Raw genomic sequence first — 27,555 nt, 5'->3', positions numbered from 1 at the left:
TCGTTTAATTCAAACCTATTCCCAAAAATCAAATCAGTTTTATCAGTGTACAGAAAAAGATTAAAATAGTACGAATTACATTTGTCATCGAAAGTGGATCGTGCAAATTAAAAGGGATCACTCAAAAATAAATTGCACATATTGATCTATATCAATTTTCAATGGCACTTAAATTATATAACTTTGCACAGAAAGTCGTACAGATATTTTAATGAAAACAATTTAGAAATCTAAAAATATTCCAAGGATTTTCTGGTGAACATAAAACTTTATTCGCTCGTTCGTTGAAGCTCTACGGTTTAAATATAGTAGTCGCGACACACATGTTATGACAAGTTTGCAAAATTTCATTCGCGAGCCTCGACTCGGACTAACACGAGGCTCTATCTAAGACACAAGGTACAAAAAGATGGGGTTGGTTCCGTTACTTCGACAAACGAACCCGACGATCAGAGACACTTTAATTCAGCTCGCTTTCAATGGCAGTTAAAGCGAATGCCTAGACTCGCTTTTCCTCAGAATCCCAGAATTCCGATACAGAGATTATTTTTTAGAATTATTATAAAAACGTGTGTTTGATATATATATAAAACTAAAATAAAAAAATTAGATCTGGATTTAAATCCAAATGTCACAAATAAAACATTAATGTTTAAAATTATAATTAAGTAAAATAGCGTCGATCTTGTATAAATATTAATACAAGAATTCTGACTCTAATTACGATTATGAATCGGTTATTATTATTATTATTAATTTCTAATTGAGCGTTACACGTTTTCATGCATTTCGGTTAATTAGTAAAAATAACATAGCTTATTTTTACAAGTATTACAGACAATCTAATATAAAGAAGATAAAATTGTCAACATTCTCATCTCTCTGATCGTGGTTCGTTATGCGGACAAAAGCGCCTTTGTCCGCGCAAAACTCGCTCCTGTTCCCTCTAATCGTTTACAATACGGTACAATCTGTGTATGCATTCGTTACACTATATGTAGCATGAAGCTGAAATGATAATTTCGCCATTGCTACTCAACTACGACTTTGTCTTACGGTACAGCAAACAAGAAACAATAGCGAAAGGAGCGCTCCTCCTCTCGCTTGACATAATCACTCCTATAACGAAGTTTGTCTCGACATATTTATATATTTATATATACCTTTGTAATATATATAATATATATAATAAGTCGTAAATGCACTTGAGGCTCCGCTCTAGCCGGAACGTTCGTTTTCAATTATCATTCCAATTTAATTATCTTTAATTAAACCTAATTGCTGTTATATCAAATCCCTTTCAGCACCGGATTTAGTATTAAATTATATTTATACAAATATTTATTAAATATCAATATTTTTTAAATGTTAACTAATAACAATATCAATACTTATTGATAAGATGATGAAAATTCGTTAATTTCACAAGTTCTTAGTTTAATACTTCAGGAAATTATACTATTGGCAAATGTTAAATTTTAATAATAAAGGCATAATATAATGTAATATCTGATAATCATGATAACTAAATCTGATAACTAAATCAGATCATTCAATTATCAATCAGGTATCTATCAATCAGGATTTGAAGTGATTGCCATTGTAAATTCGCTACGCGACTAACGCGACGATCATTTCGACTAGATCGGCATACTTCGGTTTACTTATCAATTACATTAAGAGAAAGACATTGCCCGCAATTATCTTGGATCCATCGATTCTAAAGTTACTAATCGCGGATATAGGATACATTGCTGTCCTCTTTAATGCAGAGACCATTCGCATCCCATTTGTAATAAATTTATATATTACTCTTTATATATTTATAAATTTATGAATTTATAAATTTGAAGATATATTTATAATATAAATTTTTGCGATTGTATTTTTTTGCTTCCTCATAGAGGAAGCTTTGTTTTCGTAAAAAAAAATTTTTTTTTTAGTTGCTTCTGCCAATGTGTTCAGAATGTTCTAAAACGTCGAAAAATCGCTATTTTAAAAAATGTCGGTATGTGTGTATGTATGTGTGTATGTGTGTATATGTGCCAAATTTACCGAAATTTCTATAACTCCAGAACTGATCAACCAAATCTTAACGAATTGTATATGAAATAGGGGTAGAATTTTTCGGGGAGTACTATAGAGTGTATAGTTTTTCGTTATCTATTTTCTGGAAACCAATTTTTTTAATTTTTTTACTAAAAAATTAGAAAAATAAAAAAACGGTTTCCAGAAAATCGGCAACAAAAAACTATACACTCTATAGTACTCCCCGAAAAATTCTACCCCTATTTCATATACAATTCGTTAAGATTTGGTTAATTAGTTCTGGAGTTATAAAAATTTTGGTAAATTTGGCACATACACACATTAGAGTTGAGAGACCTGTATGTAAGACCGTAATCTTAAGACATCACTTCCTCTATGAGGAAGCCGAGTGCAAATTTCTAATTTGCACTATTTTTTTACTTGTTTCACTTTGTTGCAGTCTTAGATTATCGCGGGCAAAATGTCTTTCCCTACACAAAAAAATAAAAAAAATAGTAAGTAGTATATTTCTAAGGGCGGATCTAAAATAAAAAGAAGAGAGAAGAGAATTCCACCCCTTAAACTTCGTGGGATTCAAAAATATTTTTTGCAATCCAAATAAGTTTGATATTTCAAGATACTAATTCTTTTTTGCTGCAAGTTAATTTAGGGGTATATTTCGTAAATCAAACAATATTTGAATAAACTAATTAATTCAATTCATAAATCAAACGTATTTAACTCTGTAATTTAAATTCAATAAACCTAATAAGATTCAATAACACTTGACAAATTCAATAAACTTTGAATGTAAATAAGTAAATTAATTCAGCATATAATAGATATGTTATACATAACGCTTAATTTCAATAAATACCAATAATTAATTTCAGTAATAATATTGATATAATTGATTGATTCGGCAACATTGGCTCATTATATTATATTTGTGCTAATAAATCATAATCACAGCGACATACAAATTTAACATCTACATGAGATGATTACGAGATAAATTCGGGTGAAAGTAACCGAGTTTTCACAAACTTCGTTAAATTATGAAATCTGCTAGATCCGCCCTCGAACGCGTTGCCTCGAAATATAGTGTTCAAAAAAACCATCTCGCGGTACATACTCAATATTGCTGTGCAACACTGTCAGATTAACGCTACACGACACGTTATATAGGAGCTGGCTAGAGAGACAGTTTCACATCCACCCCTTTGCACTCGTTCATCGATTTTTTTAAAATTTACTTCGTTACTGAAGCTTTTAAAAATATCATATATGGTTGTAATCTTCAGATAAATAAATACAATTTTTTATAACGATCAAAACGGTACATTTTTGTAGAGTTATAAGTATTATAAATGGTACATAATATTAATCAATTTATATTCTATCGAGTGCTAATTATTTTATTGTTTTCCCATTTTATTGAATGCCATTAAACATAAATTAACGAAAATAAATATATTACACAGAATAATATAAAAATAACGTAACAAGTTCTAAATTTGGAATAATGCTGTCGCGCTTTTTGAGTGCAAAGAGATAACGATGTTTGCTAGGACTTGTAGAGGTTTCGCGTCAAGCACAGCTAATAATAATTGATTTATTTCTCCGATAATCCTCCGATAATCATCTTCTAGAGAAACATTCGACGTGTGTTTGCGTTTGGCGTAGCGCATAGGCATTTCTTTTTGTACAAACGGCCAAACGTTATATATATTTTCATTTTAACTCAACTTCTCAAATTAGTGAAATTTGTTAGAACTAATTTAGGTATATTTACATAGTATTTATATATATTTATATAATTCATATTAATTAAATTTGAATTTACAAATTAATAATACATCAGATTTATAAATTTATCTGGCTGCAAATTAAATTATTAATGATTTAAATATAAATTGTTGATTATTTGTGCAATTTAAAACGTGAATCAATAACTTTTCGATCATTTCTAGACGATTTAGCTGGCTTTTATATAATTTCTCCGTGGTGGAGAGACTTACAGTTGAATATATTCATCGTATCACAAGGATTCAGAAGGCAATGGTTTGCAATAAAAAAAGGATCACGTGCATGAGTGAGTTTGGTCGTTTGTGCACACTTGCGTATCCACCGTCGATCTACAGACTTGAGTCTCGTTATCAAGTAGAGTCGTTTATTATCAAGAGATATCGAAAAACGTCTATAAAGATACGTAATATGTGGTACATTAGAAATATATCCTCGAACGAACACCTTGCCTTGATAAACGTACCGTCATTGAGATACTCGCGAACTCATCGTAATTAGCTTAGTAGCGACCTAATAAACTTCACCGAGGATGATTACTTTCAGTCGTGCTTTCTCTGTTCTTTTTTTCCTTATTTCTCTTCTTCTCTTTTTTTTAAGTACACAAAAGAAACTATCCATCCGCAAGCTTCGGTGCCTTGTGCGCGTTTTATTACATACAGGATCTCTGAACGAAAAGACAATATATGTGCTTAAACTTGGAAAGATGTAGCAGTGAACTCGATTAATCGCACACACAGGCCAGACGATAAATTAATCCTTTTCTTACAGTGATCATTAATCAATTAATACGCCCAGTGTTTAATAAAATAATTAAAACTTAGAAAAAATCTAGATTATTTTAAATATTGTAATGTGATATTATCTATTTTCTTATAAATCAAATTAATTTCTAGATTATTAACCTATTAGTATATAAGTTTAATTTATATTACTTTTGTTTTTGTTTGTAAATTATAATAATATAAAAACACAAATACATTAAACATTACATTTTATATTTTAATATTTTTTATATCTCAAAATTAATTTACTTCGATTAGACATATATTTTAAAAAATTATGGGTTATCACTGTAAGTAAAGGATTGATCTCAAAGATTAGCGAACGCCTCTTGTAAGAATGGTGATATGTAGGATTTATCAGAAGCCCAAAAGATTATTGCTTAAAAACTGGTCACGAAACGTCACTATGATTTACCTCTTTAACCCTTTCACGTCAATTAATTCAGAAAAGAAAATATCCTTTTTTATAGTTTTACTATAATATTTTGTATGAAGATATTCAATATCTATAAGTCCCGCAATTGTAATTTCATATTGATAAAAATAATGTATAATATATATTTGTAAAATCGTTAATTAAATTTATCAAATTAAAATCATAAATATAGTAATAATATTGACCAATAATTGTATAATTATTGGTTTATACATTAACAAATATAAAATTTGTCACTTATAATTTTGCTTCAGCAAAAATTGTTTAGAAAATTCATAATTAGACGCGAACGAATTGATAGTCGAAGACTTTACGTGGACTCCGTAGCTATCATCGTTTCAAGCTTAAACATGGAAGTATCCCGAATGGTGCGGTCCTCCACTCTCTCGCACAAAAGCCGGTCCGAAAACAACGCAAGTTAGCTAGTATTAGATATCGCATGAGTTCGTCTAGTAGCACTTGAAACGATACTTAGGGCCCGAGATCGGCGACGAAGGCCCCTGTTCCCATAACGACATCAGAAGAAGCCAGCAGCAGCGTCTTGCAATGGTGTATAATGATTCGTGTTGGGAGATTGACTGCGATTTTCCCGCTCTCTTCTCTCTCTTTTCGCTCTCTTTCTCTCTTCGGATTTCGAGACGACAAATCGCCCTAGCACATGCAGCCGCTCTCACCCTCCGACTCCGAGCCGTTCTGCATCGGTGATTGATTCTGCAAGTCGACAGCTGCTTTTGTGTGTTAAGGCGTGTAGCAATTTCATCTCACTTTCTCTCTTCGGTATTTCTCAAGAAACTAATTGAATGATATATGCAATAAAAAGAACTAATAAAATCGCGTTCCAATATATCTTTTGTTCGGCACAGTCCTATTTATCAATACCAAAAGAAGGTAATGCTTTTTCGAAAAATTAAATATCAAAAAGACTTATGCGCTTTTTGCAATTTGGCAATGTTATTGGTCAGTAAATACATTATTGCACTTAATAAACATTTGACTGGTAGTCTTAAACTAATAAATCAATGTGTGTTGATGTTTCCGATAATACAATGAATGCTTACAAACCAGATAAAGTACAATGCAATCCTTAATGATACTGCAGTAAACAAACTTTTTTTCTATGACTTTTCTGGTATTATCTACAAATTTCTAAGTATTTATTTATCGATTATACTGATAGTTATCGCTGCCAAATCGATCTCTTACTTTTTTCCTTTAGTTTTGCTTTAACCAATAATCCTTCAAGAGAATACTGCTCTGATTTAATTGTGTACAATCTCGCGCTTTAATTTCTGCTTATCCAAGTCAGGAAAAGTGACAATCGAAAAAACGTATAAAATTTCAAAAACGGGACGGAGAATATGTTCTACAATTACTTGCTATGAGTTTTCTAAAACACAAAATTTCGCAGAAAAAAAATATTACAGAACGCGGAACAAAATAACAAACATGTATTATAAAGTTAATAAAAAATTCGATTAAATCTAAAAAGTCAGATTATAAAATTAATTTTTAAATTAATTTAGTATTAATTTGCTTATATGTTCATTAATTAAATCCAATATAAAAAATAAATATTTTCTTAGATCATTTAGCACAAGCTCTACACATATGTAATTATCAAAAATATTAAAATTATTAATACAAAGTTCTTTTCTTATAAATTTGTAATATGTAATTTTGGTAACTTTTCTCGCCAATTATTCTTAATGACATTCCTAATTTAAGAAAAAACGATTACAGGAAAAATAAGAAAGTCAAGCAAGAAAAAATAAGTTAAAATAAATTATGTTCTCAATACTTTAAAAATAATAGCAAAATAACAAGAAATTACGAAAAAAAATTAAAAAATCATAGACGAGAGAACATAAAAAATATTATTTTTTCACTATTTCATTATATTATCAATAGTTTGTTTTTTTTTACATAAATTAAGATATTATAATAACAGACAAATTGTCAACAAATGCGACATTAAAATAGATATCTTACTACAAATCAGAAGTCTTTTTTATCCAAATTTCAAATTATATGTGCAGTATTTAAACAAACCAGTTGTTTTTGTTCTTTTATAAAAACTTTCTTTTATAAACAAATTTATAAATCCGGAAAGAAAAAATGTATAAATAATAGCTTAAAGAAAGAAAATATTTGATTCAATAAAAAAAATAAATCCGAATCTGTACAGAGGTGTTCATTTATTCTACTCTTAAATTATTTGTAGAAAAGAGAGAGAGATATAGTTAGCTGCTAATTAATTATCCACTTATTTCATACAAAATTTTCCTTTAAATGTCTTTTCCCTCAATCCCTCCTATTTTTCTTGTTTTTTATCAACTGTCCAGCGTCAATGTATTTAGAGTCAAATCAGATTAAGCTTTCAATATTGAGTTTCAATTACTTATTTTTTTCTCTATAGCATCGAATAGAGCGAGAATCTACATATATTCATTAGTCATTAGAACTTGATTATTTGACAAATTTTATTTAATTATCTCAAGGACTGCATTTATATAACGCGTTCAATCATAATCTCCAAATCGATGTAATCGTCGCTAAATATCGTAAATGCAAATGCAGCTCTGTCTTATTTTCTCTATTTATTGCAAATGTGTACGACAATTAATCTCGTTCTTGAAAACTGCAAAATAAATAAGAACACGGAAAATACGATTCACTTCTATCCAGCTGTTTAATGTCAATTTGAGCAACTGTCGTTGTATGTTTAATTGTACGCGTAAAAAACATAATGTACGATGATGAATAACCGATATTAACAAGCGAAATAAACTTAGGTAAACTTTGATACTGTAATAAAGGCTATACCAACTCTTTCAGCTCTGATACATAATAAATACTGGATTCTTCAAAAATATAATATATAAAACACTTTTCTCACCTAATCATTTATCATCGTCTAATAAAAACTTAAATAAGATAAATTTTGAAATTATTACTTTAATTCAAATAATTATTTTTGAAATTATTACTTTAATTCGAATAATTATTTTTATTGTATTTTTCAGTCTGCTTTAGTGTACAAGAATTCAGATTAACTAATTTAAAAAGTTGCAATTTGTTTAAAATGCTCCATAATTTTAATCGAGAACGTATTGTTGTATCAAGGCCGAAAAGGTTAATAGCTCTTTCTACGATCGGCTAATATACCGAAACACGTCATTGTGTAAAAGCAGTCTTAAGCTACTGTGTGAAACTGTACTTTTTCTCATCTTAGTAAAAATCGTTGCTGTTGAGTGCACGGCTTTCGAAGAGTTTTCCGATTTCACGAAAACCACAGGCCGAATGCAATCAATAACATCCTATGTCATTAACTTATAAGTTAACTTAGCTCAATGTGTTTTGTCTACTGGTCAGGGCATCGAACAGAAACATAAGTCATTCTCTTCGAATAGTCTTGAAACAGAACAAACTAAAATAAATTAATTGTATTAATATATTATGTATAATAATCTTATAAGTGTATATATTTCCTAAGAAAATTTCCGAAAGAACATTACTCGATTTTATCGAAAAAGTTATAATGTCCTCAGTTAAATAATAACATATTAATATTATTAATTATAATATATGCGATAATATTAATACTGTATTATTCGTTTATAATGCTTACTGAAAAATCGATAAGAAGCTCTCTTAGAAATTTACCTAGAAAATCGGTTCATGTTTTTCGAAAAAGATTCCCAAACCGCTCCAGAGACGATCCGGGGCGGTTTGGGCCCTATTCGGAGATTTAAGACTCCGTCCGATTCGATTCGATTCGATACCCTGCTACCATATAGGCCGACGACGACTTAGCATGCACAACTGCTCTCTGAGGCTTTCAGTTCGATTGGCGTGTCCTTGAGCACTACCTCTTGCACTATACGGATTAAAGAACATATTAAGGAAAACACAAAAGTATAACGCAAACAAATGGAAGGTCCGACGGATCGCCAAATAAATCCAGTGCCAAAATAAAAAACGAAAAATTAGAATGGATAGACTGGATCGAACAATCTCAAAAAATATAACAAATGGCAAGAAATTTAAATATTTAAATTATTAATAAAAATTAATATCTATTTTTCTTTTAAATGTTAAACAAAATATATAAAACGCGGAAAGAGTTCCACGTTTGATATCCTGAAATAAAGTACTAATAATTAATTGATTATAAAATAAAAACGTGAAAGATAGCATATAAAAATAAATTTTAAAAGTTACAATTCGAGGAAACAATGAAGAGAAAATAGTCGGAAGAAAAAAAAATCGATATTAAAAGATGGTGCAGAATCGAAGGAATAGATAATAACGGGTGAAGTGGGAATTATTTGCACGTGAAATAAAAGAAGTCGCCGCGAACGTTCCTGCAAATATGCCATGCAAATTGCGTGCAGTAAGTATCTTACGCAAAAGGATACTGTCTTCGGGAGGCTTATTTTCGGTGGAATCCATACCTGGCAGAGCCGCCGCTACTCTTCTAAATAGCTAAAATAATTAACACAAATGGTAATTTTGCTCACTTTCATAGGTCGAAAAAATTTCTTTGCATCGAGCGTGAAAAAAAGGGGTAATACGATTACCTGTTTAACGTTATAGCCGGCCTTAGCACTAGTTTCGATAAACATCACATTTAGTTCTTTCGCTTTCCGTTCGCCCTCTTCCGTCGAAACTTGCCTCTTATCACTCAAATCAGTTTTATTGCCCACTAGCATAATTATCACATCACTTCCTCTTTCAGTCCGTACATCATCTATCCACTTGGATGTTTGATGAAACGAGTTGGCGTCTGACAAATATTACAATTAGCAATCTTACAATTGGTTTCATAGTTTATTTATCAGGGTGTATCCCAATAATAGAGCATATGCCAGCGCAATTAAATTTATATTATTATTATATTATCATTATTATTCATTACAATATCAAATTATGTTAATAAAATAATATAATTTATTAAAACCCACAAAGGGCATGAAATTATCGATTTAACATGTAAAACATATGTTATTTGTATAGATTTAAAAAAAAGCAGAAATAAATTTTCTTTAAAGAAATATTAAAAATAAAGAATCTAAAATCTCCAAACAGATTTAAAGCATCAAGCTAAGAAATTTATAAATAAAGTTATGTAACTACTGGCATGTAGCTTTTCTAGGACACCGTATTCCTTATATACCGATTGCTTACTGGTAATATCGTAAACAACGACGGCGACGGTAGAATCTCTGATATAACTAGGTATCAGAGAACGGAACCGTTCTTGCCCCGCTGTATCCCACAGTTGTAGTCTCACAGTTCTGTCCTCAAGATACATAGTTTTGCTTAAGAAATCTATTCCTATCGTGGCCTGCAACATAACGATACATCAAGATATTAAACATTAATCAATCTCTTATCATAATGCCAAAAAAGGTAAACAAATCACTTTTAGAAGTTGACAAAAAAATTAGAATTGTATTAAAGTTGATGTTAAAAAAATAAAACTAATTTAAATAATGTGCAATGATATGTAATATTTTTCAAACGAGATTTTCATAAATGTATGATAATATGGGCTTATATAAAGCCCTATATATATGGATGACGGAGGGTTAGTATAAAAATATTTTTACTGATACCAGACACTGATTAGAAATATACTTAAAGTAGTATTAAAAAATAATTTTATTATATTAGTTGCTTTCAATTTACATCAAAACTCATTGTCAGATAATTCTCACTTATGAGTGAGATTCAACTGAGTTTTTACCCTCAATCGAGACCGTGTGTTTTAATGAGTGTAATAGACTCACGTTAAAAATGAGATTATGAACCTGTATTGTTATGATAGCTTTGTCACCAAAATAAGCAGGTAAGTACAAAATGACGTATCTTATCTGAGTATAAAATACTCACAAAACTGAGTGACTCAGTATTACTTGAGTGTAAAAGGAAAGCAACTATTTATATGTATATTTTATTGTATACTTACTCTATTTAATAATTTATTATAATGTAATTAAACATAACATAATTTATTAACAAAGTGCCATACGGATAATGTGATGTTATAAAATATATAGAAAGAGAGAAAGAGAAGCGAGTTATCGATGTCGATGTCCTAACAATTTCTTCGTCTCTCTTTTTATCTTTGTCGATTAGAAAAAGTCAATATCTTGGTTCCCTACTGCCTCTCCTGCTAGCATTAGGTCTTTTCGTTCCAACTGCACTTTCTTGCACTCTTTCTGCATTTACAATATACATAATTATACGCTCAAAATTATATAAAATAATATAAAAAAAATACAAATAAAATGGCAAAAAAAAACAATTATAACAAACCGACATGATTTAAATAATAGATGCAATTTCCTTAATTAAAAATACAAATACAATATAGGAATTCGAATAATTTTGCGAACCGAGAGGCAGATGGTAAATAAACTATCTAAAACATATAACGAATACCGCGCGCGTATATAACGTATAACAATTACCATTTTATAACCATTAATAAACACTTCAATAAAAAATAAATAAACGCATGGAGTATTGATAATATTTACAACTATTTGAATAGATTTCTTAAGGTAAGAAATAGCAGAGTGAATAAAAAATCAAGCATTTTATTTCACACATATAGTTTATTACAGTGCAAAAATTAATGGTGGGATTAGAGCACACAAAACACACTGACACGTTGTAAATTATGTTCATGCAATGGAAAACTTTATTTGATAAAAGATATTTATTATGACGGTGATAACTAACAGAAAATAAAAATCAAAAAGAAAGAAAATGTGAGATATTAATAAATCTCAAGCTGTAATTTTAAAAAATTTGACTTAAATAACTTAATTAATAATATATAATATACTTTAAATGACATTTAAATGACATCAGTTTCTTTTTTATCTAAGAAAACTGTATCTCATTAGATAAAGATTCCTGGGAACCATTACATCACAGTTTATAGCCAAATACATTAATCATCATTCAATATAAATTTATATTTTATAAGAATTTATAGCCAACTCTTTTTGCTGCTGCGAATATATAACACAAGAACCTCATTGATTATCAAAGAGTTAACTCTTACATAAAATTTATTTATTTTCCACAAATCTAAATGTATTCTTAATGAAATTTTAAACAAGAATTTTAGAAAATTCTAAAAAAGATTTGAAATGCAAATTTTGTAAATTTAGATTAGAGTTTTGTTAAAAAGTCATTCATGTTTAATAAATATTTACATCAAAGATTAAAAATATTAATGGATAGATCTATAAATTTAAACGTTTAAAGTATAATGCAAACGAACAATACAATTTTCCACAACCCGTGCAACGTGCATGCAATAAAAACGGTGCAAATGATATAAGTTCAAAGCATACAACAAAAATCACTTATTTATATTATAGAAAAATTATAATAATTAAGATATAAATAAATTATTACATACCTGGTATGTGTTGTCAAAGCTGTCATACATAAACCGCGTAATAAGAGATGTCTTCCCGACTGCAATACAAAATTACATTTACTCAGATAATTTGCATTCTTATAAATTTTGGTACAACTAAGCTTCAATTAATTTTTGATGACTCCGGGAACCATTTCTTCCGTAAAATTTATATTTCTAGACCAGATACATTAGTTATGTCATGTATATTGCGACAAAAACTAACGCGACTAAATACGTGTATCGCGGCTTTTATTTTTTATCATTTGCTTTGATTGACCGACATTTATGTATCTTATTAATTTATTCAAGCTGTTTTAACATAATGTGTTTAATTGTTACTCCGAGGTTTTTTAATTTTATTTTTTGACACGCAATTTGATCAAAATATTTTCTTTGGCGTTCTGAGGAAGACTTAAGTAAATCGAAACATTAATGAGTATTTTTACGTGATTTTAATAAAATCGTTTATGGTTTAAAAAGAACATCCTTTGTTTCGTTTGAAAGCCGGCCTGTACGTTGATTTTTAGCTTCATTAATTTATCTCACTGAAAATGGTCAGATAGACAGACCAACGTACATACATATGTCAAATATTAATTTAATTAAAGAATACGACACAAAAACATTATGTTGTGGCTCATAGTCAATGCCCTCTTTTTCTACTTATTACGTTTTTTCTTTCGTCAAATTTGAGTAATTACATCTAAATTAAATTTCTTCGTCATAACAAATTTCCTTATTGCTATTGTTATAGCAAAAAGGTTCCGAAGAGATGTCGTAAAGATCCGTTTCGTCGTGCGTTTAACTCCGACGCGGCCGTCGGAGTGCCATATTACTGCCATTTGGCAAAAAGCGCAGGGCGCAGACACCACGTTGCACGTTTTAAGCGTCTATAACCGCGCGGCCCGTACGAGCGCAGTTAACACGGCGATACCGTGTCATCATCGTGAACACGGCGACGATGACGACGGCGACGGCGACGGTGGCGGCGGCGGCGGTAGTGGGGAATATCGATCCATAACCTAGAAGGGTACCAGGCGACGTCGGGAAAGGTCGTCACCCCGATCGGGCCCGTAGTCCCGTAGGACCGGAGCTCGCGAATAGCGTTTGCCCCCCCGCCGGAGAAAAATCGATCCATTCTTTTTTTCTTTTTTTTTTCGTAGAACACCGGACGCACTTGTTGACACACACCGTCGAGAGGGAAAAACACTCACCGCTCTGCTCGCCCAGAAAGACGAGCTTGAACTTCCGCAACGGGTTACCGAAATCGCCCGAGGACGACATGTTTTACTTTCGACGCGCCTGAACGGATTCTCGGCAGGCCTAAAACCAGCGGTCTCGATGCCGACGTATGCTCGATAACGCGCTCAATGGCCGCCACGACGAGTCATTTAAAACGATCAGCTGCACCCGGCTGACTAGAGGTTCACCGCTAGCTCGCTCTCGGGCTATTCAGGGCCGACAGCGGCGACAGCTTGACAGCTCGCGACGCTCGCTTGAATGCCACTCCTTGCCGTGCGAGTCGGCCACGTTTAACTGGGAAGTGACGTCGTGCGACTGAAAAACGGAGTCGCGGAGAACGCCGTAGGCGGCGCCACTGGTTTCCGAGAGGAGAGAGAGAAAGAGAGGGCTCATTCCTCGTCGAGAGAGGCTGCTCAGGGGCGCTCAGGCACTGCGCGTGATGCCGCGAGCCGCGACCGTTGAATGAGTCCGCCGATTTCGGAGCAGCGTGTAAAGTACGTTCAAAGTCGGCGCGCGGACGATTGTTTCCATCGGCGAGATGGCCTTGCTACTTGTTTTCGTTGACGTTCGGAATACCGTTACCCGCGGACATGTTACTCAATCACTCTCCCGATGAATTTCGGACAGGTGTGAAGTGTTTGTGCTCCGTGCTCCGTGCCGTGGATGCTGTTATTCGAAATTCGCGCGCTCGTTTGTGCGATTGGCATTCCTGCTCCTCGTTTTGCGGGAATAATCGACGACGACGCGCACAAGAATTAAGAATTTGTATCAAGTGTATCAAGTGTCGTGAATGAATGTGTCGCGCGAATCGCTCGCTCGAGGCAATTCGCCCAACGTACGGTACGCGGACTATAGCTCGGGGCTCGGACGTGTTACGTGTTTCGCGTTTCGCGTGTAGACACGGACGACACGTTTTAACCTCTATTAAGCTGGACCCCTCCACCAGCGCAAATCAAGTTCGCACTAGGTCAAAAATTTAGTGCTATTTAGGTGCTAATTAAGTGCCCTAGTCCGAATTTTGGTGCTCGAACCGTTTAGCAGGAAATCGCGTAAAAAATGGGGGGGTCCAGCTTGCCATAAAGCTGGACCACCCCCCCCATATCAGAAAATGGTCCTACAGAGAAGATAAGTACACACCTATGTGAACCTGGCACCCGACATTCGAAAAATTAATTTTTTTACGGAAAACGTTAGCATTTTGTTTGTAGTTGTTTGTAGTAACAAAAATTTCGTTTGTAGTTCAATACATTAAAAGTTATAAACATTTAAAAAATGACTCGCACCCCACTTTGAGATATCTCAAATCCGCTTGCGCCATCTTCAGAATCGTTTCTAGTTGTTTGTAGTGCTTCTCTTTTCGTTTGTAGTTGCACCGTTTATATATATAAAAGTTACAACAATTTAAAAAAATAAAAAAACCTAACTTTGCCAATTTTGGTGATATCTCAAATCCGCTTGCGCCATCTTCTTCAGAATCGTTTGTAATTGTTTGTAGTGCTTTTTTTTTGTTTGTAGTTGAACCGTTTAAAAGTTATTACATTTTTGCAATAAACAAAAAGTGTAACTTTGCCAATTTTGGAGATATCTCAAATCCGCTTGCGCCATCTTCTTCAGAATCGTTTGTAGTTGTTTGTAGTGCTTTTCCAATCAGTTTTAAGATAATTAAAAAATTGGCAAAATCAAATTCTTTATTTATTGCAAAAATATCATATCTTTCAAACGGTGCAACTACAAACAAAAAGAAAAGCACTACAAACAACTACAAACGATTCGGAAGAAGATGGCGCAAGCGGATTTGAGATATCTCCAAAATTGGCAAAGTTATACTTTTTGTTTATTGCAAAAATGTAATAACTTTTAAACGGTTCGACTTCGAACGAAACGAAAGGCACTACAAACAATTACAAATGATTCTGAAGTAGACTGCGGAAGCGGATTTGAGATATCTCAAAGTGGGGTGCGAATTATATTTAAAATTTTTATAATTTTTAATGTATTGAACTGCAAACAAAATGTTTGTTACTACATACAACTACAAACGAAATGCTAACGTTTTCCGTAAAAAAAATTAATTTTTCGAATGTCGGGTGCCAGGTTCACATAGGTTAAGTACACTATAATTTAGTGCTAATTAAGTGCTAATTAAGTGCTCTAAAAAACGATAAAATGTTGACAGATTATAACATTTATTTAAATATACCATTATATATTGAACACAGAACCGTCGCGGTCGACACTAACACTTAAAAAGATTGCTGCATGAATATATTCGTTACTAAAATGATCGAAAACATATATTTCCCAAATCTGAGATCATTGCTAACAGTAAAACAATTACAATAATTAACTTAGACCAGCCGTTGGCGCTGAGCACTAAGTTCCGTCATCTGATCGTCTACGAATTAGTTGCTCGCATGATTATAGTATTAAAATAATTCTCAGACATTGTGTACTTTAAAAGAATATCACGATTCGAATTTAGTGTTAGCAGCTTAATGTTGAAATGAATTAATAAATCAATACAGCGCGCGCTTCGCGGATAAACTAATTAATTTCAACGCTATACAAGTAGCACTAAATTCGAGTCGTGTTACTTTCTTAAAGTACAATGTCTCAGGATTATTTTGGGACCATAATCATGCGAGCACCTAATTCTTTGACGATAATATTCTGTAACGAACTTTAGAGCGCGGCGCGCGTGCTCCATGGATAAATTAATTAATTTCAACGCTATACAGCTAGCACTAAATTCGAATCGTGGTATTTTCTTAAAGTACAATGTCTCAGGATTATTTTAAGACCATAATCACTCGAGCACCTAATTCTTTGACGATTCTGTAACGAATTATAGAGCGCGGCGCGCGCGCTCCATGAGTTAATTAATTGATTTCAACCCTTTGCAGCTAGCACTAAATTCGAATCGTAATAATTTTTTAAAGTACAATGTCTCAGGATTATTTTGGGACCAAAAACACGCGAGCACCTAATTCTTTGACGATGCATAGCGTTGAAATTAATTAGTTTATCCGCGAAACGTGCACGCCGCGCTCTAAAGTTTGTTACAGAATCGTCAAAGAATTAGGTGCTCGCGTGATTATGATGCCATAATAATCGTAATACATTGTACTTTAAGAAAATATCACGATTTGAATTTAGTGCTAGCTGTATAGCGTTGAAATTAATTAATTTATCCATGGAGGGCGCGCGTTGCGCTCTATAATTCGTTGCAGAATCGTCAAAGAATTAGGTGCTCGCGTGATTATGGTCTTAAAATAATCCTGAGACATTGTACTTTAAGAAAATATTACAATTCGAATTTAGTGCTAAGCTGTATAGCGTTAAAATTAATTAATTTATCCATGGAGCGCGCGCACCGCGCTCTATAATTTGTTACAGAATCGTCAAAGAATTAGGTGCTCGCGTAATTATGGTCTTAAAATAATCCTGAGACATTGTACTTTAAGAAAATATCACGATTCGAATTTAGTGCAAGCTGCAAAGGGTTGAAATTAATTAATTAACTCATGTAGCGCGCGCAGCGCTCTATAATTCGTTACTGCGCATCGTCAAAGAATTAGGTGCTCGCGTGTTTTTGGTCCCAAAACAATCCTGAGGCATTGTACTTTAAAAAAATATCACGATTCGAATTTAGTGCTAACTGCATAGCGTTGAAATTAATTAATTTATCCATGGAGCGCGCGCGTTGCGCTCTATAATTCGTTGCAGAATCGTCAAAGAATTAGGTGCTCGCATGATTATGGTCCCAAAATAATCCTGAAACATTGTACTTTAAGAAAGTAACACGACTCGAATTTAGTGCTACTTGTATAGGGTTGAAATTAATTAGTTTATCCGCGAAGCGGGCGCGGTATTGATTAATTAATTTATTTCAACCCTTTGCAGCTAGCACTAAATCCGAATCGTGATATTTTCTTAAAGTACAATGTATTACGATTATTATGGCATCATAATCACGCGAGCACCTAATTCTTTGACGATTCTGTAACAAACTTTAGAGCGCGGCGTGCACGCTTCGCGGATAAACTAATTAATTTCAACGCTATGCATCGTCAAAGAATTAGGTGCTCGCGTGATTATGGTCCCAAAATAATTCTGAGACATTGTACTTTAAGAAAATATTACAATTCGAACTTAGTGCTAGCTGTATAGCGTTGAAGTTAATTAATTTATCCATGGAGCACGCGCGCCGCGCTCTAAAGTTCGTTACAGAATCGTCAAAGAATTAGGTGCTCGCATGATTATGGTCCCAAAATAATCCTGAGACATTGTACTTTAAGAAAGTAACACGACTCGAATTTAGTGCTACTTGTATAGGGTTGAAATTAATTAGTTTATTCGCGAAGCGCGCGCTGTATTGATTAATTAATTAATTTCAACACTAAGCTGCTAACACTGAATTCGAATCGTGATATTCTTTTAAAGTACAATGTCTCAAGTTTATTTTAAGACCATAATCATGCGAGCAACTAATTCGTAGACGATCAGATGACGGAACTTAGTGCTCAGCGCCAACGGCTGGTCTAAGTTAATTATTGTAATTGTTTTACTGTTAGCAATGAACTCAGATTTGGGAAATATATGTTTTCGATCATTTTAGTAACGAATATATTCATGTAGCAATCTTTTTAAGTGTTAGTGTCGACCGCGACGGTTCTGTGTTCAATATATATAATGGTATATTTAAATAAATGTTATAATCTGTCAACATTTTATTGTTTTATTAGAGCACTTAATTAGCACTTAATTAGCACTAAATTATAGTGTACTTATCTTCTCTGTAGGACCATTTTCTGATATGGGGGGGTCCAGCTTTATGGCAAGCTGGACCCCCCCATTTTTTACGCGATTTCCTGCTAAACGGTCCGAGCACCAAAATTCGGACTAGGGCACTTAATTAGCACCTAAATAGCACTAAATTTTTGAACTAGTGCGAACTTGATTTGCGCTGGTGGGGGGTCCAGCTTAATAGAGGTCACGTTTTAACGTGTTCGGACGTGTTCCGCCCGAACGAAAAATTTTTTTTAAGTATTGCGACTGATACTGTCTGCTTGCAATTGCCTTTTGGACTTCGCCACTCAACCTGATTCAGACTTTGGAAACAAACAGGGGCAAATACTGGCCATATTGACCTCGTATTAGAGGCAGGAGCCAAATATAAGAAGAAGAAGAAGAAGCTCGCTCGAGGCGGAGATATGTCGAGGCGAAGGTACGGCAATTAGTGAGTTGTGAGAGTGATTTGTAGTTTCATCGTGATATTCCCGGGCGATAACCGTTCGTCCCGCCCGGGCCGCTATATGTCTGGACTATCGAATGTGCAATGCATGGCATATTCATTTACGCGGCATATCTCGAATCGTGTCATGCTTTTAACATGCTGTGCCAGAATTGTCGTGCGATTATCCCCCGCGATTCTTTTCGAAGAGCGGAAAGAGGGCCGAGTGGAAAACGTGAAATCGTATTAAGTGATTCGAGTAATAGCACGCACGCCCGCGCCGTGACACAACGCCCGGCCGTTATATTCGTTAATATTTCTTATTTTCGTGTATTTCGTGTCGCGTAATCGCGACTCCTCGTTGTGCAAAGCATGCATTAATATATAGTACTTATATTCGCGAGATTTACGTGCTCGATACCGTGTAATGTGCGCACGATATTTAATCTTAATTGTGGTTTTGTTTAATCAACTACTGCGTGTCTTTATACTAACCGTCCATTTGATTCGTGTAGTATCTCGCGTCAAGATCTTTGAACATTTCATCGCCATTAACGAGATATATCAGAGCAAAACATTCGGCAAGCCCTTATTTTCAAGGTATGTACGAAATCCGGAAACTTCAGGGAATATTTTAAGACATGAATAATGTATTCATCTGATCGCTAAGTACATGTATTATTCGTTGAAAATCTCGGCCGTGGCGATTTGCATCGTTCTATCTTTCTCGTTCATTAGATGTAAACAAGGATAGAATGACAATGGCACGCTCCGCGAACGCACATTTAGAACGACTTATTTCTTGTAAAGTGTCGGTAACCTCACTTGATTTTTCGTACACATGTCCCTTATTGTATATTACTGTATATTTCGCGACTCCTTTAAATTTGCGCGAAAAATCTATATTACCTGCTTTTATATATATCGCAGAGTAAAGTACTTCCTTCTCATGGGTACGATCTTGGCGAGGTGGGAAGGCCCAGTACCCAGTACGAGGATTTTACCCAAGCAAAACTCTTGTTCTGCTTGGATAAAAATCTAAAGACGGGGAAGCTAACGTACCCTCGTCCGCCGATTTAATTTAATAAACAAACCGCAGACGGCTTGTCGCGTTTATTTCGGGAGTGCCGTTCAAGTAATCGGACTAAAGGACTTTTTTAAACGGGAGTGCCGTACAGTATCGCGCGAGAAAGACTTACTCCACGCGCGAAATTAGTCCACGCGCGATTGTAGGGCCCCGATTCTCTAACGAGAAACGTATGCGCAAACTCTGCTCTAACAGAAAGGCTGCAAATTGATTGGCTATCGCACAGTTTTTAGCTAATAAGCTTGCAGTTTTTCTGTTAGAGCAGAGTTTACGCATACGTTTCTCGTTAGAGAATCGGGCCCTAGTTTGTTATCCGCGAGTGTTTCTCGCGAGTGTTCTGTGCGGTGAGAGGAGGAAGCCTGACGCCCTGAGAGGAGGAGGAAGTCCGAGAGAGACATCGGGCTCCGGCGGAGCAACCTTGGGGTGAGTATCATCCCTTATCCGTATAATAATTCTTTTCCAATTTATTCAAATTGTTTTATTTCGATAAGTTAAAAATATAATTAGAGCAAGAGAAATTATCCAAATTTTTATAAAAATTTATTTTTGTAAAGATTTTTTTGAGAAAATAGATAATTGTATTATTAAATATCTCATTGAAAAACGAATTAGAGGTGAATAAGAATTATCTTTTGAAAGGTTGATTATTTTGAGCGCTTTTTTAATTTTATTCTTATACGTTTGTACGTTACAGAATCATCGTAGCTACGTTCCTGAATAACTCCGCCCGTTGCGCGTCGGATCGGTGAGTCAAAAAATTTTTTTTATTGCAGAGGTAACGAATCTACGATTAATCAAATATAGAGTAAATATATCTCGGTACATGTTAAATTATAACAATAAATTATAGTATAAAAAATATTACATTTCGAGTAGATCCTTTGCCTTAAAATGGAAAGGTTAAAACTGATTAGGGCAATCATTTAATCTTGGTGTCACTTGTTTATCGATGTATTATGTGCGATTATACTTGAGGACTTGAGGAAATACTCGCACACTCTTTTCTTTGCACGCACGGAGCTCGCAAAGAGCTCATAACAGTTTATTTAATTATATTGGCGAACTGCCGCGTTCTACATAAATAATTGTTGAAGAAAATGTTAAATCTTAAATATCTGACAAAGTATTTTATCGAAATATATCAGAATTTTATTTCGCGAATTTAAATTAGTGTAAGATACAGAATTAGATTAAATTTTCGAAATTTTTTTACGTTTATAAATTCTGCTTATATGTATATGTATATATTTTAGAAACACAGAGAAATAAGAAATAAAACAATACTATCACAATTAAAATTTAGTAGTGATTTTTAAAATATAAAATTTTTATTTATATTTTTTTCTGAAGAATTATTTTTATATTATTTTTCTTGAACAAGTGATACGAGTAAATAAGATATTGTGTTAGGTATTATAAAAAAAGAAATATTTGTAGATAGGGAAAAATTATTAATTAGTTAAGATGTCTGTTATTTATATATCCATTTATTCCTCTTCTACATATTTATATCCAAGATTAAATATTATATAAATCGATGCAAAGAAGCAATATATATATATATATATATATATATATATATATATATATTTAGAAAGTGTTATAGCATAAATATAAACATGAATAAGAGAGATAAGAAATATTTTGATCTTACTATGCAATATATTTTATAGGAAATGTAATAATGGTTATTAATTACTAAAATTTATTTTAACAAAACATCGATTTTATCCTAATTGTTTTGTAGCCTATTCATCTATTTTTGATTGAGAAATTGGCTCTGTGCCAATCAAGTAATTTATATATGACGTGAGATTCCAATTATTCTGTCAAGAAACGCTGAACCTTTTTAAATTATTTTAGAATTGATTGTATAGTACAATTATATATTCAATTTTACAGTAATATATATGAATATATGTATAAAAAGTAATTTTGATAGAAAATGAAAAATATAATGAGATATATATTTATATCGATATGTAAGTTTATATAAAGATTTGCATATATTATTCAATTAAGAACGCAATTATTGTAATATTAATTGTATTATTGTATTGTATTAATTGTATTATATTATTAATTGTAATATCCAATTATATCAATTGTGCGGAAAGTTACTTTTTTTCAGATCTCACGTCATTTATTCTGTATAATATCTTACTTGATATATTTTCAAGATGCGTGTTGCATGAACATGCGCACAATCACGCATCTTTGTATTTTCGGGGTCGGTTTTTATCGAGAAATTTTCCGATTATTAATTTTTTAATTTTGTCCGCATTATAAATTTCAATTTTTTGCGAGATATAATTAAGATATTCATATAACGCGAAGTAAAATTTTTTTATGTACTTGATTACAATTCAAAATAAAAAAAAACGGTTATTTAATATTCTTAAGTGTATATATAAATAACAGAATTGGTGATAGAAATATTTTTCAATGCTTAATTGAATTGTACAGTTAGTTTTTATGAATTAATATATATATATATATTTTTTAATTAATTTCTCGTTATTTTTATACAATCGATGCTCGCGTGTAATTTGAATCGAACGTAATATTATCTTTCGGCGATGATAATAATCCGACAAGGAAGGAAACAAGGAATTTTTTTCCTTCTTTTTGATCTGGTCGAAATGTGACCAGATTGCATATGGCCAGGAGCGACAAAGGTAAGTCCAGTCTAGCCCGAAGAAAGAAGATTGGATACATTAAACGTAAGTGGTCAACATTGACCACATTGCAATGGTGAAATAAGGTAACATATAAAATGATTATATATATATATATATATATATTTATTTATTTATTTATTTATTTGCGCCAAAAGACTATCTTCTTTATATTTTCTCGCATAAGTGCGAGATTGGAAAAACCGCAATTAAATCCCAATTGCGCGAGTGTTAGAACTCCCAATTCCATTTTTCTCACATCTCAAGCAATCGTGTTACTTGGAGATATCCCCCCCTCCTCCTCCCGTTCAGGTATCCTACTAGAACAACAAACAAATCAGGCCCCTTATAAATAGTGTCGCGGTCTTCATTAAAGTTTTGTTATTTGTATATTATAATAGATTATATAACACGGGTAGGTAGGAAAATGGATAGGTAGGTATTATAGATCGCGGAATACAAGTAGGTAGGTATTTGGGTAGGCAGGGACAAGGGGATTAAATTCGATAGAAAAAATTGTAAACAAAATAAAAGTAAAAAATATTCTTAATATAATAATAAATATAATTATATTTATTATTATATATTTTTAATATTAAAACACAAATGTATATATGTATTAAATAATACTAATTTTTATATTAAAAATTAATATTCAATAAAACAAATATCAATTTTTATTTTAAATAATACCAATGTATTATGTATAAATAATTGTGTACATTATGTAATTAAATTATGTATATTGTAATAACTCTTTTATAATGTTGTATTATTATATTGTAAAGTAAATTGTAAGAGAAATAAAGTAAATGATAGAAATGTGACAAAAACGTATATTGTAAATAAAAGAGGACCGCCGATCAGAATCGGCGGGGGCGGTGGAGGGCTATAAGTTGACCTGTTTCTATAGCGGATGTCAGTTAAAATCTAAGATACAAACTAATATTTAATTTATAACTAAGAAAATGCAAAGTCCAAAATGCATTTAATCTTAATAACATTCGGTACAAGCAGGACGGCCTTTAAAAATATTGCTTATATACATATACCTTTTCCTTGATACGAGTACTAGATTAAATAAAATTAAATTGTGTGCATTACCAGATGAAATCACGCAATTTGCAGATGTAGCACAGACGCGCACCAAAATGATGTTTTATCGGCAGTATCGGAAAATGAAAATGGCTACGTAGTACCAATTTTGAAAATGGATGTACTGGCGCTAGTGTACAGAGGCTTTCAACGGTCCCATGAAAAAGACCGGGGATGCGGAATGGCTTCTCTCAGGCCCTCAGGCTTTTCTCTGCTGCTGCTAACGTCCGTCTACTGCTACGGAATGGTTGACCGTAGACACATCAGATAACCTGTCTTCTTGAGAATTTGCTCATCAGTAACATTGACATCACTGAAGTCATAAAGAAGAAAGACTGATTTACGTTTAAGTGTATTTTCAACTTTATTAGGAAACTAGGCAAAATAATTTAGTGCAAAGATTGGATTAATTTAAGATTAACCTTAATTCTCTATAAATCAGCAAAGTGACACAATAGAATTAAACCGATTCACGTATCTCATCGTAAAGGAATTGCTACAGAAAGTTAAAATCTTGCATGTACATACAATCCAATCTCTGGATAAGAAAATTTCTGAAACGACTTCTAGCCACAATAATAATCTTTATTTTTTTTACACGTATATACACGCCATACACATGAACCCGCATGCATTTGGTACAAGAAGCACATACAACATATGTACACATCACAGAGAGAATTCCATGCAACCGTCCCTCAGACGGACTACTCCTGGTGTGGCCGGTTATTATTTCTGTAGGGATCCTCTATGACGATGGAGTGACAGATCAAATCGTAGCCGGTTCGGTTGAACCGAAAGAAGAACAGGGAGAAACAAATCGGGAATACGAACGCCAGCACGAAATTCTTCACCAGTGACCGGCCCAATGCTAACGGCAGGCCCAGATCGGTTCCGGGGCTCACCAAGACCAAATCTGGCTCATTCGGACGTTCAACGGGAGTTATGCTTCGGCACTGAACCACCCGCAAACCCATCATGTACTTGCCAGGAGTAGCACCGCCAATAAGACCGTACACTCCATGTTGAAGCCAGAAGGCCTGAAACGTTTTATAGAAAAAAATTAACTCAGTCTTTTTGTGTGGATTTATTTTTATAAAAGACTGTATAATCTCTTTATGAAATATCAATGGATTTGTGTTTTCTTACCTCAAAGATACAAACTATCACGCGATGAATTACTTCCAGAATCAGAATTCCATAAGTCATCTCCAGCGCCATTTTATAATCAATACGTAAATTTGTTTGCAACAAATCTAAATCCTCGATGTCTCTGCAGCATTAAAAAAGACGTTGAAAATATTAGAAATTTAAAAAATTGAATAGAAATAAATTATGACTGTGAGAATTGCATTGACAAAGTTATATCTATTCGTAACAAGTGAAATTTGATAAATATCTTTTAATTATTATATACACAGTGCCGTGTTTTTCTACCTACATAAAGTCGAAGACGTCGATTGCGATGAAGGTGATGGAAAACTTCAAGAGAAATAGCATTGTTGAATCTATAAATTCAGCTGCGAACCTCTTCCAAATCGGAGGAATTCGATACTCGTAACCTGAATCGATAAATTTAAGAAAGACATAAATCAACGATATTTAATATGTAACAATCTAATACTTATTTAAGACTAATAACCATCAGTTCCTGGAGGTTGGAAGGGTCCCGCGGATTGTTCCTGAGGCCTCCTTTGCCTCGCTGTCTCATTCTGTCTGTCTACATTTATCACTCCTTGTGTATTAGACGATGCTGTAAAAAATATTTATCAATTTTTACTTGTTATAAATAGATAAAACTTGATTTGGTTGGAAGGGTATTAAAGGGTATGAAGAAATCATATGTCTTCTTTAAACTTCAATTCATTTTTAACGCTGAAGCTATATCTCGACAGTCTCTCAAATTAGTCTAAAATTGTTCTTTATTATGTAGTAACAACTATAATCACTAAAATCTAAAAACAATTAAGAGTACAATATTTTAATAATATTTATTAGAAATACGTATTACATATGTAAGAAAAAGGAAGAAAATAGAGAATTTTTCAAATTTTTTCTAGTACTTAGGTATATCTGAATATTTTAAATTTTATCGATACAATTTATTTCTCATTCCAATCTTTGAAATATTTTGAGCCCAATATTTTTCTATGTTTATACTATATTACATTATATCATTTATAATTTTGTATAAACAAAAATATAACATAGAACAACTCAAAATACAGATAGTCATTTCTTGGTTTCTTGCCCTTCGAAATGTCACGCATGATGATTTCAAAATACTTGCGTTTCATCGTACCAAGTGTCGGATTTGGATTAATGATGGGTTGCCCTGACATCACGTAATGCGGGAACCACGCTGCGAAACTTTGCCAAGCGTATGCCTCCTGGTACCATTCTTCCAACTTTTTGAAATACCGCGATCTCTCCTCCGCCGGATCTATTTTACTTTCGGAATCCGGAATACGTTCGGTTTCCATTTCGGAATCCGGAATACTTTCCCGCCCCGGCGTGTCGTCGTTTTTGTCGTCTGCCATTTTGGCTTCTCCGCTTTGCTTGTGTAAGAAAATAAATCGGCTCGTCAGTCTCGTCACTCAATAAAGTCGTGGAAGCTATCGATATGACGTTTATATCGCTCTAAAATTTTCCCCCTTCGTTTGGCACGATAACAAAACAATGACAATTGACACACGTACGTAGAGCAGTTGTCACTTCGTCGATTAATTTTTATGCTAGGAAGCAATTGACAGGCACAAATGCAAGATGCGTCGGAAGAAGATAAACAAACGCACTGATAACGTTATATTTAATTGTAAATAATTGCAAATTACTTTCGATACCTCTGTGGCAATCAATCACTACGCTCGTACGTGAACGCGCTAGCTAACACTGCTGTCTATCACTGACGTGTACGACATCAAATGGATACAATGTAAAGCTTTTTACTGTTGCGATCATGGTTGCGATTAGACCAGTGAATTTCCGTCACGACAGCGTTTCCCCCAGACTTCAATCGTGGGGAAAACTCCTAGGCTGACATCTAAAGGCGCATTTCTTATCCGAGAACATTATCAATAGAAGTTTGAAAAAAATTCAGAGTATTTTCTATATATTTGTATAAAATCTTGAGAAATAGTTTTTTGCTATATATAATATTTTTGTTAACATTTTGAAATAATCTGTGATTTTTCCCTGCTCGTTACGTGAAAATTCTAGATTATTATACGTATATTATCATCTGCTGATAAAAATATACTATAGCGATATAAGTCGATCAGAACCTGTTTCTAAAAATAAACAAAAGTACTACAAGAAAAAGGTTTAAACTTAAAGCATTCTTTGAGAAAAATGTGGTGTGGTATTTTTTACTTTTATTCTACTTCTTGAAAGTGATTTTTAAATGTATAATTGTAACGTAAATGACAAACGAAATCATTCAAGACCGACTTCTGGTAGTTAAAACTGGTCAGAAGTAAAGGATAACTGAGACTTGTCCAAAATAGTGATTCGAAATTTTATCCCAATTATTGTTTCATCAAGGAATCACTAAACATTTGGCAGCCAGAATATAAATGCTGATGAGTTGTGCTCCGATTTTTTTAAAATAATTGTGCTAAATACAACGTTTTATATATATTCTTAACATAATATGTAAATTTAAAAAAATATATTATTTATAATTAAAACAGAATTAAGAATTTATTTTTTTTGATAATTT

At 33.0% G+C, this 27,555-nt stretch overlaps 2 protein-coding genes across 6 annotated transcripts; both read right to left on the bottom strand.

Annotated features, from left to right (window-relative positions):
* Positions 1-3,581: 3,581 nt before the first annotated feature.
* Positions 3,582-14,053, bottom strand: Rab6 (RAS oncogene family member Rab6). Of its 2 annotated transcripts, none has more exons than XM_077424659.1 (6): positions 13,714-14,053; positions 12,497-12,555; positions 10,243-10,402; positions 9,636-9,841; positions 9,474-9,540; positions 3,582-5,780 (listed from the first exon to the last, which is right to left on the bottom strand). In XM_077424659.1, the coding sequence occupies exons 1-6, from the start codon at positions 13,781-13,783 to the stop codon at positions 5,707-5,709; spliced, it is 636 nt and encodes a 211-aa protein (XP_077280785.1). In that variant the 5' UTR covers positions 13,784-14,053; the 3' UTR covers positions 3,582-5,706. The 2 variants fall into 2 exon arrangements, with proteins under 2 accessions (XP_077280785.1, XP_077280786.1); XM_077424660.1 differs by lacking the exon at positions 3,582-5,780 and adding an exon at positions 5,987-8,932 and having other exon boundaries at positions 13,714-14,050.
* A 10,345-nt stretch (positions 14,054-24,398) lies between these two features.
* Positions 24,399-26,835, bottom strand: LOC143907733 (protein FAM8A1). Of its 4 annotated transcripts, none has more exons than XM_077424650.1 (6): positions 26,678-26,835; positions 26,125-26,392; positions 25,477-25,587; positions 25,276-25,396; positions 24,984-25,107; positions 24,399-24,874 (listed from the first exon to the last, which is right to left on the bottom strand). In XM_077424650.1, exons 2-6 carry the CDS (start codon positions 26,372-26,374, stop codon positions 24,542-24,544), a joined length of 939 nt encoding a protein of 312 aa, XP_077280776.1. In that variant the 5' UTR covers positions 26,375-26,392; positions 26,678-26,835; the 3' UTR covers positions 24,399-24,541. The 4 variants fall into 4 exon arrangements, with proteins under 4 accessions (XP_077280776.1, XP_077280777.1, XP_077280775.1 ...); XM_077424651.1 differs by having other exon boundaries at positions 26,669-26,817; XM_077424649.1 differs by having other exon boundaries at positions 26,125-26,816.
* Positions 26,836-27,555: the final 720 nt, after the last annotated feature.

This window comes from Temnothorax americanus, unplaced genomic scaffold (assembly GCF_048541705.1).
Source record: "Temnothorax americanus isolate GAGA-0224 unplaced genomic scaffold, ASM4854170v1 Scaffold88, whole genome shotgun sequence".
Taxonomy (NCBI): Eukaryota; Metazoa; Arthropoda; class Insecta; order Hymenoptera; family Formicidae; genus Temnothorax; species Temnothorax americanus.
This window is presented reverse-complemented; position numbering and strand designations above follow the sequence as displayed.

Bases quoted from the DNA above. Each gene is read 5' to 3' on its own strand.
- Rab6 (XM_077424659.1), bottom strand. From the start codon at position 13,783: ATGTCGTCCTCGGGCGATTTCGGTAACCCGTTGCGGAAGTTCAAGCTC. The intron at 10,403-12,496 runs GTATGTAATAAT...GTTATGTTGCAG, and splicing joins GCTTTGACAACACATACCAG to GCCACGATAGGAATAGATTT. The intron at 9,541-9,635 runs GTAATCGTATTA...TAATTATTTTAG, and splicing joins CCGGCTATAACGTTAAACAG to CTATTTAGAAGAGTAGCGGC.
- LOC143907733 (XM_077424650.1), bottom strand. From the start codon at position 26,374: ATGGCAGACGACAAAAACGACGACACGCCGGGGCGGGAAAGTATTCCG. The intron at 25,588-26,124 runs GCAAGTATTTTG...TATTTTTTACAG, and splicing joins GACACTTGGTACGATGAAAC to CATCGTCTAATACACAAGGA. The intron at 25,397-25,476 runs GTTATTAGTCTT...TTATCGATTCAG, and splicing joins CCAACCTCCAGGAACTGATG to GTTACGAGTATCGAATTCCT.